Raw genomic sequence first — 20,645 nt, 5'->3', positions numbered from 1 at the left:
CAATCGCCAATCGCTAGTGTGATTACGGCTTTACTCCATGTATTGTAGACGACGCCCAACGCCTTCAGCTTTTTATGTGCCATGGCTTTAATACTTATACATATACCACTGTAGTGATATATGCAAGTAGTTTTGTCCCTTAAGTTCAGAGGCGCTAGTGTTTAATTTTTAATATGGCGACACCCCTATTTTGTCTAGACTGCGTTCGGTTTGGATATTTTCAGCGCTTCTATCCTTGTTTCACATCTAATGAACGATAAAGATAGAATGATGAGATTATAAAACGCGTGAATGATCAAATCAAATGAATACAGCCTCAGTATCACCGACGAGATACTATTAAATTTAAGAGTAAGAAATTGACCAATCGCAGTCGATTATTCTTCTTACATTCGACTGTGATTGGTCAATTTCTTACTGTTATTTCTTACTCCATGTATTGTAGACGACGCCCAACGCCTTCAGCTTTTTATGTGCCATGGCTTTAATACTTATACATATACCACTGTAGTGATATATGCAAGTAGTTTTGTCCCTTAAGTTCAGAGGCGCTAGTGTTTAATTTTTAATATGGCGACACCCCTATTTTGTCTAGACTGCGTTCGGTTTGGATATTTTCAGCGCTTCTATCCTTGTTTCACATCTAATGAACGATAAAGATAGAATGATGATTATAAAACGCGTGAATGATCAAATCAAATGAATACAGCCTCAATATCACCGACGAGATACTATTAAAGACCGACATCCTTACGGGAGTTCGCGTCCTTGTGAATATTGAAGTGATTAAGAGTTAAAAACTGATAATATTGTACTAATTTAATGATTTATTAGTTTAGTAGAAGTATTTATGCATTTATAACTCAATAATACTCGATTTTTCTTTAAAATTGAGATTTCAGTGTTATCATCAAAGTTTGATTATCAATAAAGATGATAATTGCAGAGAAAAAATTGTGATTTTTTTGCAATATATAGGATATTACAGCTTTACAAGTATGTATATTTATTTATAGGACATTTATGTAATAAAAAATCATGAATTTAATAATGCATGAGCCAAATATTTATGTTAATAATAGCAAATTTATATCAATTGTCGGTAATGTCAGCGTTCTTGAATTACCTCCGGACCCTTGGAGCCCTTTCTATACCGCCGAAAATTTGCCCAGGGTTGACGGTCTTTAATAATATCTCGTCGGTGGTATACGATATTCAGTTGATATAGATCGGTGGTGTAAATTTCATGTTAATTGGATCATTTGGATTAACTTGGATTGGATGGTACACTACGTGCAGTATGAGACGATTTAGTTTTCGTCCATCAGTAATACATGTATATATTCACAATATTTAGACGCATTGGTTAATTATGTGGATATTTATATTTGTAAAATTGATGCCTAACCAATATGAATCGCAACAGTATGAAGTTTTTTAATTATATCAAGAAAACAAATATAATTATTTAAGAGTTATAGTTTTTCGTTGTAGTTAGTATTATGTCTTTTTATCTTATAGTATTGTTGTTTAGCGATTTGTTATAAATTGGATTTTCTTTGCGTCATATTGTCCAAAGGTTAGGACACAAGGCGCGTATTTTTCCTCAATCCGAGGGACACTCCAAAAAAAAAAACAGTATGAAGTAGTGTGGACGTGATACATGGTCTCGAAGATGGATACGTGATCGATTTTTGAATATAATTCACGAATTAATACGATGGAGAATACGAACGATAAATTTTTTTATGTCTATAGTTCTTCGTTAGATACCAGAATACAAATCAAGATGTAAGTATATCTCACATCAGTATTACTGTATCGTGTAATTGAACTGAGGTTGTCACATGATAAAGTATCTTATGACATTTCGTCCGTATGATGAAAGATATCCATTAATTATACTAGCATGAAATAATCGGATTAGAGTAATTAACATACATAAGTGCGTGTTGAAACATTTAGTCATTATCTCTAATGTATATTGCATATGTTAATTGGCAATCTTTAGACATATGTCATAAGGTATATACAATGTTCTACCTGTTATTTTATACAGAGGTACATTAGAGGGCAAGAGACACAGACCAGAATACGACGAGCTACTTTTAGATCCTTTACTCAAATATTCGGGTTTGTATGAGAGTGGTGGGATTCGTGGAGATCTAGCTGCATCTTTGCAAGTATGGGCTGGCGGTAGACCTTTGGCCCTGCCTGTACACACAGCCTACAAACACTTTACTACACGTTGGAAGTATGTTGAATTTTGCATTTGTACTATACCATCTCTACACAAATATCAACATTCATTTTATATATATATATATATATATATATATATCATTGAGACGATATATTTTTTACATCCAGCTGGAATCAATGGGTCTATCTACCAATTTCCTATACGGATTTGCCACGTGACGCCCAGCTATGTATAACCTTATATGACTGTGCAGGACCTGGTAGACAACTTCCAGTAGGTGGTACGACTATATCATTATTTGGTAAGCATGGAGTGTATCGACAGGGCATGCTCGATCTTAGAGTATGGCCTGGGATAGAAGCCGATGGTAGTGTTCCAACTAGTACCCCAGGAAAAGCCAGAGATCATGGGAAAGAACAGATGCAGCGGCTTGCAAAGCTGGTTAAAAAGCACAGAAACGGGCAAATAAACAAAATTGATTGGCTGGATAGATTAACTTTCAGAGAGATTGAATTAATCAATGAGAGGGAGAAAAGAGCGTCGGAATACTTATACTTGATGATAGAATTTCCAGAAATAACAATGGACGGTGTACCGGTACGTATGTATACGTGAAATTGTAAACAGACGTATGTGTATAAAGATAAATTAATAATAGTACATTCATTTTTTATTCTATTGTAGTATTCAATTGTATATTATGAAAAAGATGGCGATGAAGTTTTTCAACATAGATTACAGCCAGACGTTGTGACACTTCCTGACTATGAAATTTTACAAGTAAGATTTTACAAAAGAAAATGGCGATATACGTGTCTCTAATTATATTTCGAAAATATAAAGATAATATTTTTGTCCAGGAGAATCTTGTGGAAGCGAAACATCATAAATTGGCGCGCAGTTTACGTAGCGGCGGCAATACTCGCGAATTAAAACCTACCTCGACTGTACGGGATGCCTTGAATACGATATTGGGATATCCCCCGACAACCGCACTTACTACTGAGGAACAAGATTTAATTTGGAAGTACAGATTTTACTTGTCTAGTCAGAAGAAAGCGTTGACCAAGTTTGTTAAGTGCGTTAACTGGAAAGTCGCTGGTGAGGAACGCCAGGCTCTGGAAATGCTAGCTTTATGGGCTCCACCGGATTCCGAGGATGCCTTAGAATTATTAGGACCCGCGTTTACTCATCCGGCTATTAGGAGATATGCGATTAGCAGGCTTAATCAAGCTCCTGACGATGATTTAATGTTGTACTTGTTGCAATTGGTACAAGCGCTAAAGTATGAAGACTTTGAAAGCATTAAGATTGCTTATCAAGCGATGTTGAAGGAGAAGGAAGAAAGAGTAGAATCGAAAAATTGGAGCACTGAAAAACTTGAGAGAAGCGAAAGATTGGAAAGAACGGAGAAACTAGAGAAAACTGACAAATTAGATAAGGACATAAGAAGCAGCGATTCTACATCTACCCCGGTTACAACTGTGAGTCAATGACTCTTTAGAATATGTGTGCATTACGTTATTATCCATTTCGTCCTACATGTAATTGATTTTACATTTATTTATAGTCTAGTGAATCAGAGAGTCAACTATCAACGAGCCAAGAACCGCTTATGGATTTAGCATCGTTTTTAATTACTCGCGCTTGTCAGAATTCAATGCTGGCTAATTATTTCTATTGGTATCTCTCTATCGAATGCGAGGATCAAACTGATCCTGCGATAAGCGCTAAGCAAGATACGCGAGTTAGGGAAATGTACGTTACCGTAATGAAAATGTTTTCCATGATGTTAGCGCAGGGGAATACCATCTGGCAAAAAAGAAGAGCATTCCTCTTACGACAGAAGGTGTTCATCGATCAATTGGTATTTCTGGTAAAAGCGGTAGCGCGAGAAAGTGGAAATCGGAAGAAAAAAACTGATAGATTGAGAACGTTACTCACTGATCCAGATCCGGCGTTCAAGATTAATTTCTCGAATTTCGAGCCGATACCTTTCCCTTTGGATCCTGAAATTTGTATCAAGGGAATTATGCCGGAAAAGTACACATTCAAGTTGTTTGACTATCGCGGTATATTACTAATGTTCATATATATATATATTACAATTGTAATGTTTACTTTATTATTAATTTTATAGAGCAAGTCTTTTCAAATCTGCGCTCATGCCATCGAAACTCACATTTTTGACGACAGATAATACCGAATATATTGCCATCTTTAAACATGGAGATGATTTACGACAAGATCAATTAATTTTGCAAACGATAGCGCTTATGGATAAATTATTAAGAAGGGAGAATTTGGACTTGAAACTAACTCCGTATAGGTAAAAACTTGTTATGTAAATGAATGATATTACGTAAGATTATTAATAACTAATGACTCGATCACATTATTCAGAGTACTCGCAACAAGTACCAAGCATGGTTTTGTACAGTTTATCGAATCTACAACGGTTGCGGAAGTTTTAGCTAGCGAAGGCTCAATATTGAATTTCTTTCGAAAGCACCATCCTTCTGAAACTGGACCTTACGGGGTAGTACCTGAAGTCATGGACACCTATGTTCGCAGTTGTGGTAAGCATCATTCATACAACTCTACGAAAAACGAATGAATACACATCATTTAAATGTTACTCATTAAAATTATGCAGCTGGTTATTGTATAATCACGTATGTATTGGGTGTCGGCGATCGTCACTTGGATAATTTGCTTCTCACAGCATCAGGTATGTATTCTTCAACGATTTTGTTAGAGAGATTGTCTCTAACAAAATAAATATACGCAAGTATGCAATATTTTTTAATTCACAGGCAAACTCTTTCACATCGATTTTGGCTATATTTTGGGTAGAGATCCAAAACCTTTGCCCCCTCCAATGAAGCTTAGTAAGGAAATGGTCGAAGCTATGGGCGGAATCGGTTCCGAACATTATCATGAATTCCGAAAGCAATGTTACACGGCGTTCCTACATTTGCGTAGACATGCCAATCTGATATTGAATCTGTTCTCGCTGATGGTAGACGCCAGTGTGCCTGATATCGCCCTGGAACCGGATAAAGCTGTGAAAAAAGTCCAGGATAAATTGCGATTAGATTTGAGCGACGAAGAGGCTGTGCATTATGTGCACAATCTTTTAGATTTGTCGGTGACCGCGGTGATGGCTGTACTAGTAGAACAACTCCACAAATTTGCACAATATTGGAGAAAGTAATAAGACGTAATCAATGTACAGTGAAATCATACAAATTGTGTTCCTTTCTTTAAAAAACGATAGATTATGTATTGTTATATTGTATATAAAACGACTACAGTGTGTTTATAACATATTAATATAATTTATTGTATTTTGGGAGTATTTTAGGTAATAAATCTTTGATAAGAATGATTTTCTCTTGCTCGATATATTTTTCCGAGTTTCGATAATGATTTGGTATCTTTGTGAGCGCTCTGAACTTGACTGCGTATAATTATTACGTTCAAATTTACATACAATATAATTACGAAATCTAGACGAATTTCCAAAAAGCATTTTATACACGCGCGCGCGCACACGCACGCACACACAATATAAAACTTGTTTCACCAAAATTTTAATGAACGTGCCTAAATCATGAATATATGCTATTTTTTGTACTATCGAGAAATTTAGCTTACTTACCGTGATAAGATGTCAGTGGCGGAAAAGCAACAAAACATATTCATTGCACGTGTAATCAGTTATGTAAATACTCGTATATTTATTTTATTTTTAATTACAAGTGTATGTGGTGCACACAATAGAAATAAATGTAGATAATATTGTTAGTGTTGAAAATATCAGATTGTTATCAACATGTGAAACGCAGAGGAAAGCTACTTAACTCGTATCACTTTATACTATTTATGAATTTAATAAAATCAACAAATACATATACATATTTTATCTTATACATCAGATAGGTTCTTTTTCGTTTTTTAATAGAAAAAATGTAGCTTTAATTTTCCATTTTGCAGCGTATTATATGTTTCTGTAAATATATACGATTTTCATATAATTTTTTTGATACATACGTACACACACACGTATATACATCCATATCAAAAGAATTTAAAGTTAATTATAGAACATTAACAATTCAGTCCGTTCTTGAAGATTTTTCTCAGATTTTTTTCTTATATATTGCGATATCATATCGAGCTATGTTTGACATGAGAATACACACATTTTTTATTTCCAATATCAACACAATATGTACACGCGTGACCATAATTAAAAATGCCACGAGAAATAAAAACATTGATTTATTTTTAATATAACGTGAGACTATAATAAAGAATATAATTTTTCTTATGACATTTTGATAAATCTGCCTTGCTTGAGGATTGTGCAGTAAAAATCCTCAAAAACCGTTTCCAGTATATTTTGCAATTACAATTTCTTCGCGTTTATGAACGTTCTTCAGGCTAACTTAGGCACGTCTCAAACACGACAGATTTTGTAACAATAAAAATCTTTGCTCGCTCTCTTCACTTCAATCATCTCATCAACATACAAGATACACTTTACATAAGTTGAAATAAGCACATTTTTATTTCCTATATATATATATATTTTATATATATATTATATATATATATATATAATTATATATGTATATTTATATATAGTTTGTATTGACTCTACAAACTAAAACATAAGCTAGAGAATGACCCTCGTTTCGCTCAGAGTTTTGCACATTCTTTATCGCGATTCATATCGCTATTTAAAAAAAAATACACTGTTCACATATTGAGCAAAGCGAGGTACGGCGCAGTTTTTATTTGCAAGTCTTTAAGATAAACCGAGAGTCTCTTCGTTTCTCGCATTTTCACCGAATTGTACAGCATATATCGTTATGGATATATAATCAGAAATGTTGTGCTTTTTGCTTCTCAGGACCGTAGAAAACTAAACGGTTGTCACAGATGTAAAAGAGTGAGTGGAACAAGCGAGGACATTAGTAGTCTCGGCTAATATTAAAGAGTAAAGACTAAAGGGACTTCAGGATCTCCATTAGATCTGCTACGACTCTTGTTTTGTTTTAAACAATCACACATGAGCTCTTAGTACTGTTACAAATGAATAATTGCTTACATTACGACTTGACATTACAGAGCAGCAGTGAAATCGTGGGATGTTAATTATGATTTTTTTGTTGTTGCAATCGTATTGGTTTGACTATCAATCATCATGCTTTTTATCTTGGCATGATAAAAGAAATCTTCATCGTGCGATTATCACTGCGATTATCACTATTACTCCACCGTAGATATAGAGAAATAACGTGACGGAAATCGAGAACCGTTCAGCTGACATAAATCTTTATGATACTACAAAGAAAGAATAATAATGTATCTTTTATATATCTAAATAGCTTGCTTTTCTTCATTTACTCTAGCGATTGTACGGACATTCCTTCTTTTTTCTTCATATAAAATGTCGATGACGATAAAATCAAGACCACAACAACATTTTAATGCAATAATGAAACTGTGTAATATCGAATCCTAAGATCCACGGATTACATTCGGAGTAAATTCTTTTATCTTCTGTTTCCTTTTTTGTTTCAAAATACACGTATGCACATGCGTTCGCATACAAGTGCATTCGTCTGTACGTTTAGAAGCCTAGTACAATAAAATCTAACGCCAAAGTTCAATTTAGTCTAAGTCTAAGCACTTACTTAATATTATAATTAACGCGTTATATTTACATTTAAAAATAGATTCAAGAGTTCATATGTGGTACGCTTCTGTGTACGCGACAGTCCACCGATAGTCTATTTCAAGTGAAAATTTGTATTGTTACCACTGCCTCCCACGGTATATTACCTGTCCATAGGCCTAGTGGCTGGCACCGAGCTTTCCACAAGATCATGTTTCTCAACCGGCGAATTTTCTAAAGTGTAGTCCACCGGATATTTTTCGGGATACGTTGGGGTGGCCTCACCCTGCTGTCTCAGTTTCAGTTCGCTCGATCTCTCCTGATAGAAGCTTTGCGACGCCTCAATGTTTGGCGACGAAGACGACTGTTCCGTCTTCCCTTCCAGATCGTCCGTAGAATAGTAACTTTGGCTCGCCTCGCTTTCGGGTCTACTGGGATCGTAATAGCCGGGCGAGATACTATGACTGGTGTAATTGGGCGTCTCTTCGGTCGGGGCAAAGTAGCTTTGACTCACCTCCTGTGGATTGCCCTCGTAATAGCCACCGGGTGTGACATGCTCCTCGTGCGGATCCTCTTCCAGTCGAGAATTCGCATCCTGATCTACAGACTCATAGTAACTCGCCGTTACTTCCTGGTGATGAGCGTAATAGCTCGATGGTTCGTTCCGGTGATGATCGCTGCTCTCCGTGACAAAGTTTTGCGAACAGGTCTCCTCCAGGCCGGGCATCGAAATCGGCACTTCGTACGACGTCGAGACGTTTTGCTCGACAATCACTTGGTCCTCGTAGCTGGAAGTAGGCACAGAATCCACATGATGGGTCGACGTGATATCAGGATTCAGATTATACGACGAAGAGGTCGGGATCTCCGGCACACCGTTATCATGGATGTTAGGATGCTCCGCGTTGACCGACGTGTCCGGTATCACGCTGGACGAGGCGATGTTGAGCTCTTCGCATGGCGGTATTTCATATGATGACGTGCTTATCGCACTCTCCTGATCTTGATCACGCTCCTGATTCTCGGGTGTCTCCGGTACGTAAGACGAGCTTGCTGTTTCGTCCTCGTTCAATCCGGAATTATTTGTCGACACCGATGATGTGCCTATACCATCAACACCGACGTCATTCGACTGTGACGGTATATTGCCCTCCTGACTGATCTCCGCATCGATTTCCAGATTCTCCGCCACACTCTCACCTTTGTCGACTTCGTAACTTTGCGTAGGGAAGCTCTGATCGTCGATCGCCTCGTCGACACTCGGTCGCTCCACCTGACTTTGCACAATCTCATTGAAGGACTGCGTTGGCGCGTTTATATTGGATTCCGCCAAAGCTTCATAAGACTGGGACGCCTCATTGATCTTTGTATGTTCAAATGATTGTGACGGTGGTTCCGCCACGACAGTCTCCTCGTCCATCTCCATCGGTTCGAACGCGATCGACTGCGTGGCTTCGCCTGAGGAGCTCTCCAACTTGGAGGCAGATTGACTAGGTAGATCGGTGGAATCGCTGCTAACAGACACGTTGAACTGCTCGTACTGAGACTGCGAAGGCGTTTCTTGACTAGCTTCCGCGATTACCTCCTCCTCTTCTTCTTCCTCAAAACGTAGTTCCATGCTCTGTCGCAAACGACGTCTGTCCGATTCTTCCTGCGACGATGGCTCGTCCCTTTGACAATCCTTTATACTTTTCTTCGTGTCAATCGTGCTTCCGGCGAATAGATCCGGTTCGACTGCTTCATCCAATTCCATAGTTGCTTCATTCGAAGGATTTAATGATTCGGCTGATAAAACTCGCGAAGCTGTTCTATGGGCTTCCTTTTGATTTGACGTACCTGCTGCTTGCTGGTCTACCGGCTTAGCTTTATTGCTAGAGTCTTCGGAAACCGTTAGCTGTTTCAACTTATCTATCGTCTCGTGCGACTCGCTCGCAGTTTTATGTTCGCTCGAGTCCGTCACTTCGTAGGTCAGTTGTTCTACGGATTCTATCTGCGAATTAGATTCGGACGTAATCAAGGTGGTTTCGTCTATTGTCGATAAACCGGTAATCGACGTATCGTTTTCTTTGTTTTCCATTTCTTGCACACCTTCCATTGTACTCGAAGCTGTATCTTCGTTAGCTTTTGATTGCTGTAGAATCAATTCTTCAGATGTGTTAGAAACTTCCTGAGAAGAATAAACACCCTGCAACGTCGGAGACTGTTTCTCGTCCAAATTCTTATTGGTCGACATAATCAGTTTTTGAGGAGAGACTGAAACTTGATTTTCCGGCACCTTGGAGACCAACATCTCCGATACTGGCACTTCCACGAACGTTTGCTCAGCGACGATCGTTGTAGTTAATTGCGAATTGTCCGCGTACGTATCGTCAATGATCGGCATTGACGGAGTAGTTTGTACTTGCGCGTTCTCCAGGACATTGTTCGGCATTGCGACCGTGTACGAGGTTGACGGTGTAATCGCGATCTCAGCGCTCTGCACATTCCGCGTCTCTGTAGTCGCGATATTATCCTCCAGATTTGATATCACCAAGTATTGAGTACTTGCGGGAATCTCAGTGTGAGCTATCTCTTCGCTCGCTATCGTCGCCGGACATTCCATAATCTCCCCGATGTCTGGCATCGAGTTACCAGGGATATGAATCTGTGTCTCTCCTGTGGCGGATATGTAGGAGATGCTGGGATTCGTAATGGTGATTGGTAGTTCGAGGGAAGATGGAATAGTGGAGACGACCGATGTGGTAGTCGGATCCGTTGACTGAATCGGTATATTGCTCGGTACTTCGAGTGGCGTCATAATCGGTTGATTTAGAGTTAACGAAGTCTCGAGCACCGAGGGCGAGGATATTGGTTCTGTAGGCGGTATGATGGTCGACTGCAGTATCGTCTGATTGATAAGACTCGTCTGAGTCAAACCAGTTTGGGTCATGACGCTACCTGCTTGATTTTCTGGCAAACTGATCTCCTGCTGAAAATCAGTATTAGCGAGAGCAGCCGCCAGGATGTCCTGATTGGACGTTTGTATCACCTTTGACGAGGGAAAACTATCACTCACGATCGCCGTTTGACTAGTCTCTGTCACGCTGCTGGTTTGAATGTTCGGTAAGACACTATTGTCGAATTGAAGAACAATGTTGTCTAGAGCTCCGACCTCCCCCAGAGAACTGGGATCTATGTACAAGGTTCTCGTGCCGTCAGGATTCTGCGTAGTTCCTTCTAATGACATAAGAGTATTGTTATCGAGTGGTTGTATCTGTCCTTGTTCATCTATCGTCACCAATACATAAGTTTGCGTGCCATCGCTGCTTTCTGTCGGTAGAGCCATAATCTGAGGCTGGGCAGCTACCTTTGTTTCACCTACTTTTTCCGTATTTTCAGTTTGAAGTTTCTCGACTTTACCTTGCTCTTTCTGAGGAGCATCCAGGATAAGCTGAAGATCCGTTTTTGCCTTCTTCTCTGATTCTAGCGAGGATAATGTAGCGGTACTACTAGTCACGGTGACATTTATGTTCGACGTGTTGGTAGTGGTGGTGGTGGTGGTGGTGGTGGTCAACAGATGTTTTTGCGCCTTACTTGAGGTCTGAGATCCTTTGACAGAGGACTTGGAAATTGTGGGAGCTGTCTGTCTCGAATGGGCGACCGTTTTGGCGATCGGCGAAATTGCAACGGTGGTCGTCATGGTGCTAGTGCTGTTGGTGACGATCGTCGTGGTAGACGCGACGACCGTTTGTTTCGTTTGAGCGCTTTGCATCGTTGGCACAGCCGAATCTTGCATTTTTTGGACGACGATCTTTTGAGTTTTCAACTGGCGACTGCTAGTTCGAGGAATAATGACTTTTTGTACGGTTGGCGACACGGCAGCTTTGCCCTTCGGTTGCATTTGTGGCACCATTGTTACCATTTGTTGCGTATCACTCGGCGAAACGACGCCTTGAATGGTAGTACCAGGTTGCACCATCGTTTGCTTAATAATCTTCTTACCATGCGACATACTTTTCTGAGATATCATACCAGTGCTAGCGGTACTTTGGAGAATCAACGTACTGCTCGATGGTGATTTCGAAGATAGCGACGCCTTTGTTTGTGAAGCCGACATCTTTGTCGGCACTTTTGAAGACTTTTGCAGTATCGGTAGCTGTACCTTTTGCTGTAACTGATATTGCACCTTACCGCCTTTAACCGGACTCTTAGCAGCGATGGCTTTAACCTGCTGTCCGGTTATTGGCGTTAGAATGGTGCCTTTGTTACTGACGACAGCTTGCGTGCCTAATATGGTTTTACCGGTGATGGTTTGAGACACCGGCGCCAAGATCGCTTTCGTGCCACTTAGACCTTGAGCTTGAGGACTCAAAAGAGTCGTGCCACCTTTGGTAACTAGAGTCTTCGAACCGATGATGGTTTTCCCGCTCAAAGACGAAGCGCTGATCGGGGTATAAATGCCGTCCTTGGTGATGATTCCCTGGGATAACGTACCTAATAACGCTGTTTTACCGATAGTACCTGAAATCGGAGTAAGTACGCCCTTAGATGTGATTATGCTCTGCGTATTGATGATCTTATGACCACTGGTAGCCAATTTAGATGTGGTAGGCGAGCCAGCAGCAGCGATAGTATCAGCCTTTGGCGCAATGACAGTCTTGGTAGCGATTATACCACCTTGTGGATTAATCGGACACAGCAGATGACCCTTGCTCGTCATGATCTTCTGTACTTTGGCACTCAGAGTCTTGGAAATGTTCAGCGGCACCATCTTGGTCTGGCAAGACTGTCCTGACGTCAATATAACGACTTTTCCACCTTGTTGAATCACTTGTGCGTTGCCTGCCGCTTTGCCACTAGTTGAAATGGCAACTTTCTGTTGAGTGCCAGACTTACCTTGAACACTGTAACGCAGTTGTTGGCCACCCGCGGTTTGCACGACGACATATTTTCCTGGAGTAGTACCTTTCTGCGTCAAGAGGGTTGGCGTTTTACTAGTCGGTTGAGCGCTTTGAAATTTCAAACCTTTCACCCCACCGGTGAGCGGCGGTACCAATGATTTAACATTCGAAACGGTTGGTTTTGCTTTGCTCTTGGTCTTCAATATCGCTGGTACACCGCTCTTTTTCTTTGTCGGCGACATTTCCACTGCGGTAGTCTCTTTCGCGATCTTGAATTGAGTTTGCTGAGTGGGCGATACTATCCGCGTGGTCGGAGTAAAGGAGAGCGTGGTCGGGATCGAGCTGGAAGCTGGTATAATGGAAGATATAACAACGGGCATCTGTTCTATACTCTCTGGCGTTAACACGTCTTCGCTTAAAACAAATGGCATTGAGTTGATGTCTAGTTCCATGTCCGCGAGACTTTGAGCACTCTGTTGTATGTATTTCTCTGTTACCGGCGCAGTCATGATAGTTTGCAACGTAGCTTCGCCTTGTTCTTTATTCTGTGCCTCCAAAAGCGCATCTGTTTCCTCTGTCTTTAATACTTGAAGCTTTTTAGTCAGACACATGTGCGAACTGGACTTTATAGCAGTTTTTACCTTACTGTTCGATGGCAATGTTTCTATTTTAATTATCTTTGCTTTGGGACCGCTTCTTTGATCATTTTTCTTCGTAGCATCTGCTTCCAATTTGTGCTTCACACCTTTCTGTGGCGGAACTTTATCGAGTAACTTTGTCTTCAGAATTTGCACTGGTTCAGTCAACGTTACGCTCTCTATTATCCGTGGCATCTCGCGCTTTTTTACTGGTACACTGATATCGGACGATAAAGATGTCGTGGCTATGGACATCTTCGGGATTTCATCCAATTTTTTGACATTGGTACTCATACTATTATTTTCAGAAACGGGAAGTGTTTCCGACTGAAGTAACGATTTGGATGTGACAACAGATTCGCTGGACATCGATTCAAGTTGATCGTCAGTTGTTTCGAGGACAGCGTCTCCAATTTTGGTATCGATCTCAACATTTTCTTCAATAACCATTTCGACATTTTCAAGATCACTCGCAATAGATACGTTTTCTCCAGTTCGAATATCTGCAGGTATTTCTGAATCTTTGTTAAAATTGTCAATTTGTTTACTTTGCGCAGATACAGTAACGATATTGACATCGATTCCTTCACTTTTTCTCTTAGCGGTCTTGTTCTCCTTTTTCTCCTTGGATAGTACGTCAGTGTTTTCAACTATCTTCTTTTTATCCATTTGTAAAGTCTTTAGGAAAGCCTCCTGGAATATATTAGTCGATTTTTCCTCCAAGAACAAGTCCTTGTCTTTTCTTCCTTTACCCGTTTCTGGAGTAAATTTACCTTTGTATCTCGTTTGCATTGAGGATCTCTTGGGTGTCAATTGTTGTTCGATTAACGTTTTCGTTGGACTCTTTGGTGTATTTCTCGCAGCATCTGCTTTAGGTGACTTCAATTTAAACTGATTGACATCCTGCATCTTCTGCGATACTTCCTCCATCAATTGCATCTCTTGTTCTTTTACATCTGATTTATCTGTATTTTTCTGCGGCTCGAAACTTTTTAGATCTCCTCGTTGTTCATTTTCGATGTTCAAAAATTTACCAATATCGTCTGCTACTTTGCTCGTCGTCGCTTCTCTTTCATCTTCGTTAACTTTTTCATCAATATTACTTTGAGATTCAGATTGAGGCTTGAGTTCAATCTTGGGTTCAGATTCGACTTTACATTCAGACTCAAGTTCAGACTTGGACTCAGGCTCCGCTCTTTTATTAGTTTGAATATCTGCGTCAAAAAAATCTATCTGTGACAATTCAAATTTTTTAATTTGGGATTTCTTCGGTGGCAACATATCTACGTTGGTTTTCAGGGCATCTTGTTGTATTTCAACTTTATCAGCATTTTCAGTTTGCTCTACGATCGATGGCTTTTCGTAATCTTTAAAGTCTTCGATTTCTTTAGTTTGTTTTGACGATCCTTCTTTCTTCTCCATTTCAGATGATTCCTTCACAGCTTCGTCTACATCGAGTCCTTTTTCCATTTTATGTATTGCTTCTGACTTTTGAAATGATAATGTCATCTCTACATTTTCCGAATATACATCTATGTCAACTTTTTCAGCTACTTCGTCCAAAGATTTTACTTGTTCCTCGAGTAAGTCATATTTCATTTCTATAGATTTGCTTTCTTCTTCTTCTTTTTCGGAAAAAGCCTCCTTTTTGTTCTCAGATGCTTTGTTTTTTATATCGATCGATAAGATGTTGACATTATTTTCAGCAACAGTTGGCGTTTGATCGGATACTTCTATTTCTTGCTTATCCATTTGAGTAACGAGTTCATTACTCCTCTTGTCAACTTCTTTAGAACGTCTGCCTCTTCTAGATTTGCTTGTGACTCTTTCAGAAGTTTTAGACTCACTTTCAGATTGACTCTCGTCAGTCCTGAACGCTTTATAATCAGGCTCTTGAATGTATATACCAGATGCCAGGTATTTCTTGTTCGGTTTGCGTCTTCTACCGCTATACGAACGATCTGTATCGGAATCTGAAGTCTTTCGTTCAATTTCAATCCTTTCGCTCACACGAATTCTCTTGCTGCCTCTGTTAGCTTTCGTCTTTGGAGTTTTGTTCGCACTGGTACTCTCACTAGTCGATTTCGCGTTCTTACGTGGTCGGCCTCTTCCTCTTTTAACTAATGTTTGTTCAATACGGTTTTCCGAGAGACTATCAACACTTTGATCTAACATATCAGTATCTGAATTTTCACTTTGTTCCGGCACAGTCTCTGCAGATTCGGATACAGTCTCATCCTCTGTTTCTGTCGTAAATCGTTCCGACAAAGTATCGTCTGCTTCTTTCATCGAAGCGTTGTCATTAGATTCGGCAATCACATCCTCCGAGTCAGTTTTTTCAGATTGAGGTAAATTTTTATCATTAGACTTGATATCGACTTCGTCCTTTACTGACATTTTGTCCCTCTTTACATCGGGCGCAATTTTAGACGCAGTCTTTTCAACATCCTTTATATTCGAAGAATGATCATTGTCATCATCTCTTCTCTCAACTTGAATTATATCCACAATCTTCACCTCCGTTTCGCAAGTGTTAATATTAGACTTGTGTTGATCATCTTCGGATTGCTTAGTTTTTTCTTCTTCTTCGTTTGTATCTTCATCAAATTGTTTCAATTTTGTATTACCTTGTACACTCTCATTGAGCTTTTCATATACTTTGGCTTCATTGTCTTGTCGATAGTCTCTACCTTGTATTATTTCTATTATTTCGTCAGCTTTTAATTCCATATTTTTACCCAATTCAGATATTTTGTCGGCTTCTTTCCTAATTTCATTTTTCAAAGCTTGACTCATTTCAAATTCTTTGATAATTTCTTTCTTCAAAGATAAATTCTTCTCGCCGAAAACTCGAGGAATCTTTCGTACAGGCGGTATAGAAGGTTCGCTCAAATCATCTTCATCGAAATCAAAGCACGATAGTCGTGATTTTTTGTCATCTTTATCGGAAGCATGTTTGCTCTCACTATCAGAACTTGAAGTATCCCTCCTCTTTTGGGACTTGTTTAACGTTTCATTAGATTTATCAATAGTATTGGTATCCTTTTCAGAATCTTCAAAATCTGATTTTTTATCAAAACTAAATTGGATATTCCTAGAAGCGTGCAAACTATCCAATGAACCCTGCATCATGCGTATCGAAGCTAACTGTTCGGTTTCCTTAAGTAGTTTCTCTGTTTCTTCTAGAATTTCATTATTCTCCACAGTTGCAGTACTCTTGTGCTCCTTGCCATCGTCGAAAGTTGACTGATTCTTTGTGGGTGAAGAATCAGTACTTAACCTATTATTTAGGGAATTATTTGTATCAGCATTCATTTCTTCATCTGATTCGTCATCCCAGTCGGCCAACAATTTTTCCCGTAATTCCGGATCGCTCTTCTTTTTCTTATTGGATTTCTCGGCCTGTTTCGAGTGCTTCCGTTTAACTGATTCCTGCCTATTCTCCGTCTTCTTTTTACTTGATGGACCTTTATCTTTCTTCACGTATTTTCGTTTTGGTGTGCTTGTATCAGAAATCCTACCGTGCGACTGAGAGTACGTTTTCACCTTCGATCGTGGCATTGGCGAGTCATCGGACCGGTGACTCTTTATGTGACAAATTATGACGTTAACACGCGAAGAAGTAAAATTACAAAAATGACAACGATATACTGGGGAACCTGCATTAGTCGGAGTCGACGGTAAACTATTGGGTTGCTGACGAATACGGACCTCGTGATCACTCTCTCCACGTAAAAAACGTGGATGTGTGATCTTCCTCATGATCTCTGAACCATCGCTCCGCCTATGTCCTTCCTCGCGATCGCGTTTTTTCTTTGGAATTTTCTTCTCACCAAACAGAGCTGAGATATCCGGTTTCTCTTCAGGACAAAATTTCTCCTGATTCAATATATCGGGATTTCCTCCTGTTAACTTCTCTGCCATCTCCACGTCACCTGGGAATTTGTCCATATAACTGCTGCCATCTTTACTCTTGATTCTGTATTTATCTATTCATGCAAAACAAAAGTGATTATTTTAATATAGAATTTGACTATAAGAAAATTTATATGATTCATTATACTTACCCATACCCTTTTTAATAAATTCATCTTTAAGCGTACAATTGTACTTGTAGATCTGTTGATAGTTTTTGACAAATTCACTAAAAGAATAATTAAATTTAAATCATCACTTTACACAATTTGTCTTATATATAAGAAAATTAAAATTTGTGTAACTTACTAGGTGTCTTCTTGAAAAAATTTTACAGCAGCTATTAATGGCTTCTTTTTAAATTCAGTTTGTATTTCTTCTGGTAAATTATCCAGCCCGATGACTTGACCAGGCCACCAGCAAGCTCCCAATTTAACCCAAACGATATCTCCATCCAAATAATTGATTTCTGTTTGTTCACACATTTTGTATTGCAAAGTATTTCATTCGAATCTTTTATAAAATCAACATTGGTCAATAACAAGAGTTTCTTCAAAATTTATTTCTCTAGAGAAACATTAGCACGATTGCCCAAGATCGATATGCTATACAACAAAAAAAATTTCTATAAATTAAGCAATCTCAGTATACAATTAAAGTATTTCATATGTAATTCTTGTTCAGGAGCACATAAGTACCTTTGTAACTACATGCAAACAGGTAATACAAGCAAATGTTGTGGCAGCTGAAACTCGGCATCAGATAGCTCTGAATCGCTCTCTTCTAAACAGTAATTATTTATTTTTCTTCAAATGAAGAAAGAATTATTGAATATATCAAGTATAACCATGCAGATATCTTCGTTTATAAATAATTAATAGTCGCAAGATTTCAAAATACACTCGAAGTTGTCAGAACTATTACTGCAAGTCTGTCGAAACGTTTCGTTGCAATTGTCTCTCGAGCGAGTGTCCCTCCAGAATCCCAAGCATGCTCGCTGCAGGCGACAATCATAAAAATAACACTGGTTCAGAATGAAGCTCATGTATCAGTATAATCGGCGCAAAGAGGTCCACGGTGTGCTCGTGAGAAATCCAAAATGCATGACCCGACTGCGTGATGGTGTAGCTACCGCCTCGATGCTGACGTTGCTGGCGGCAGCTACGTCGGGCATCTTAAGCCCGTGAGTTGTCGTGAGTCGCGTGACGAGCGATCAGCCTTCAATATTTTCCTTTCCACACGCACCTTTAGACAACACTTATCGTTTCAGGAATACCGCCGGCTAAATGCGACGGTCACACTCGCGCGCGTAGTGCGCGTGTGTGTGTGTGTATACAGTATATGTAGGAAGCGTCGGAAAGTGTCGGCGAGCGTCGTATCCCAGGAACGCAACGGTGAAAAGCGCGAGTACGCGCGCGCGCGCGCGTTCTCTCTCTCTCACTCACTCTCTCTCTCTCTCTCTCTCTCTCTCCCTCTCCCTCTCCCTCTCTTTCGCTTGATCGCTCGCTCGTTCTCACCGTATTCCTTATTTCTCCTCTTTGTCCCTTTCTCGTTCGTTCTCACTCACTCGTACGCAAACTCGCTCGCTCGCTTTTTCTCGCGGCACCCAGCTCCGTGCAGCTCCGCCGTATCTCCGCCTCGCGTAACGCACACCGCTCGGAAGCTCCGAAACCGCCAGATACACCACGATTCACGTGATTTCGTCGACGACAACACATGCGACCACAGAGTAAAACAGGCTGAAGCCTGTGCGAAATGTACTCGACAACAACGTTGCAAAAATGCTACGTCGTTCGCGCAACACGACGTACGTTATACGTACATATTCGGTTACCCGACTTGCAACGGGGCCTCACATTGCCTCACCTCATACGATAGGGTAGATTCCTAGATGGATTGGAACGGTTGGAATATTATTTAGAGTACCTAGCTAGTACCTTCTCTCGTTCAATCGTGACCAACAAGTCTGCCAACGGATTAGCAGTGCCAATCAGTGCCAATCGCCAACGCCGCGATTCGCGCGTCTTTCGAATTTCATCCAAATTTCCTCTTCCGCGATAACGAATGTTTCTTCTCGGATAATTCTAAAAGTGGAATCACACGATGCTTGATTTCTTGAATGACGAGCATGCATGCTGCTATGCTTGCTTTGATGCATGTCTAAAACCGGTTCTATATTAATTGCAAGCTGATCGCAAGTTTGTCGTGACAGCCAATATGAAGCGTTGATCTCAAAATGCAAGCTTCAGATTGGCTGTCGCAACAAACTTGCGATCGGCTTGCGTCATGTAGAACCAGCTTAACGTTTGACAAATAACTACGAAATTAGCAATTATTTCTTTTGATTGGTGCAAGAAAGTAAGCTGTAAAGTAATCCATAATAAATATAAAAATCATGTATGATGTATATCATACGTAGAATCCCTATAACAGTCTGGACGTTGCATGCAAAGACATAGAGAATGGACTGCGCGATCCGTGTGCCAAAATGGCCTATAGGGATGAGAGAGAGGGATCGTAGCAACCGTCATTTCTATTTCTTTCCATTGGGTGACACCCAGTTGGACACGGCTCAATTGGACTCAAGCCACTCACAGCGCTTGAGACTACAAAGCTCCTAAGCACCGGTCGCTGTGATTGGTGGTGTCCAATCGAGCCGTGGTCAATCGGGATCACCCCCTTTTCATTCAATGGTGTAATGGGAGAGAGAATGAGAGAGAGATTAGCCGTCTCCCACGGTCCCCTCTCTCTCATTATTGTCGACCACATTTGATACACTACTTATAGCGTTTTCGGCCCGATCAGGTTTGCACCAACCTGGGTTGGATTAATCTTTTCTATTGGTTGACGTCACACGCTCTACCAATAGGAGAGCGCAAAACGCCATTAATCCAACCCAGGTTGGTGCAAACCCGGTCGGGCCGAAAACGCTATTAGATACGGATCGCGCAGTCCATTCTCTATAGACCGGTATTCATAGTCAGATTTTATATTCAGGACCGTCTTAAGTACGGTCTTAAGAAGTCACGAACCAATCAAAAGGCTGCATTAGCGTCTTAAGACATTACTTAAAATGATCTTGAAATAAGAATTAACTATGAATACCGGCTTATGTCTTTGATTGCATGCCCGTCCGCCATTAGCAGTCTGGAAATACCGTATCGCCGTCTTTGCCACGCAATTCAAATGACTGCTTGTTGTTATCACTAAACTATATATAGAGTAACTCCGGTATATACGCCGCGCTGGGATTTACACCGCGGAAGTCAGAAAAAATAGAAGGAGTGGGGGTAATTTTCTCGCAACTACTCTGTTACATG

At 40.0% G+C, this 20,645-nt stretch overlaps 2 protein-coding genes across 4 annotated transcripts; one reads left to right on the top strand and one right to left on the bottom strand.

Annotated features, from left to right (window-relative positions):
- Nucleotides 1-1,217: 1,217 nt before the first annotated feature.
- Pi3K59F (phosphatidylinositol 3-kinase 59F) lies at nt 1,218-5,556 on the top strand. 3 transcript variants are annotated; one of them, XM_018520733.1, is made up of 11 exons: nt 1,218-1,336; nt 1,580-1,791; nt 2,060-2,254; nt 2,371-2,800; nt 2,888-2,983; nt 3,064-3,687; nt 3,774-4,246; nt 4,344-4,532; nt 4,607-4,782; nt 4,860-4,934; nt 5,020-5,556. In XM_018520733.1, exons 2-11 carry the CDS (start codon nt 1,721-1,723, stop codon nt 5,418-5,420), a joined length of 2,730 nt encoding a protein of 909 aa, XP_018376235.1. In that variant the 5' UTR covers nt 1,218-1,336; nt 1,580-1,720; the 3' UTR covers nt 5,421-5,556. The 3 variants fall into 3 exon arrangements, with proteins under 3 accessions (XP_018376235.1, XP_018376233.1, XP_018376234.1); XM_018520731.1 differs by having other exon boundaries at nt 1,218-1,425; XM_018520732.1 differs by having other exon boundaries at nt 1,218-1,432; nt 1,647-1,791.
- A 1,830-nt stretch (nt 5,557-7,386) lies between these two features.
- Nucleotides 7,387-19,165, bottom strand: LOC108769611 (serine-rich adhesin for platelets). The gene is made up of 4 exons (XM_018520657.1): nt 18,024-19,165; nt 17,635-17,930; nt 17,478-17,554; nt 7,387-17,399 (listed from the first exon to the last, which is right to left on the bottom strand). The coding sequence occupies exons 2-4, from the start codon at nt 17,808-17,810 to the stop codon at nt 8,056-8,058; spliced, it is 9,597 nt and encodes a 3,198-aa protein (XP_018376159.1). The 5' UTR covers nt 17,811-17,930; nt 18,024-19,165; the 3' UTR covers nt 7,387-8,055.
- Nucleotides 19,166-20,645: the final 1,480 nt, after the last annotated feature.

This window comes from Trachymyrmex cornetzi, unplaced genomic scaffold (assembly GCF_001594075.2).
Source record: "Trachymyrmex cornetzi isolate Tcor2-1 unplaced genomic scaffold, Tcor1.1 scaffold92, whole genome shotgun sequence".
NCBI classification, from domain to species: domain Eukaryota; kingdom Metazoa; phylum Arthropoda; class Insecta; order Hymenoptera; family Formicidae; genus Trachymyrmex; species Trachymyrmex cornetzi.
This window is presented reverse-complemented; position numbering and strand designations above follow the sequence as displayed.

Excerpts from the sequence above, each read along its gene's own strand:
- Pi3K59F (XM_018520733.1), top strand. The coding sequence starts at position 1,721 with ATGGAGAATACGAACGATAAATTTTTTTATGTCTATAGTTCTTCGTTA. Across the intron at positions 2,984-3,063 it reads CTGACTATGAAATTTTACAA|GAGAATCTTGTGGAAGCGAA; the intron begins GTAAGATTTTAC and ends ATTTTTGTCCAG. Across the intron at positions 4,533-4,606 it reads TTGAAACTAACTCCGTATAG|AGTACTCGCAACAAGTACCA; the intron begins GTAAAAACTTGT and ends CACATTATTCAG.
- LOC108769611 (XM_018520657.1), bottom strand. The coding sequence starts at position 17,810 with ATGTGTGAACAAACAGAAATCAATTATTTGGATGGAGATATCGTTTGG. Across the intron at positions 17,555-17,634 it reads TTTTTTCAAGAAGACACCTA|TGAATTTGTCAAAAACTATC; the intron begins GTAAGTTACACA and ends TTATTCTTTTAG. Across the intron at positions 17,400-17,477 it reads ATTTATTAAAAAGGGTATGG|ATAAATACAGAATCAAGAGT; the intron begins GTAAGTATAATG and ends TTGCATGAATAG.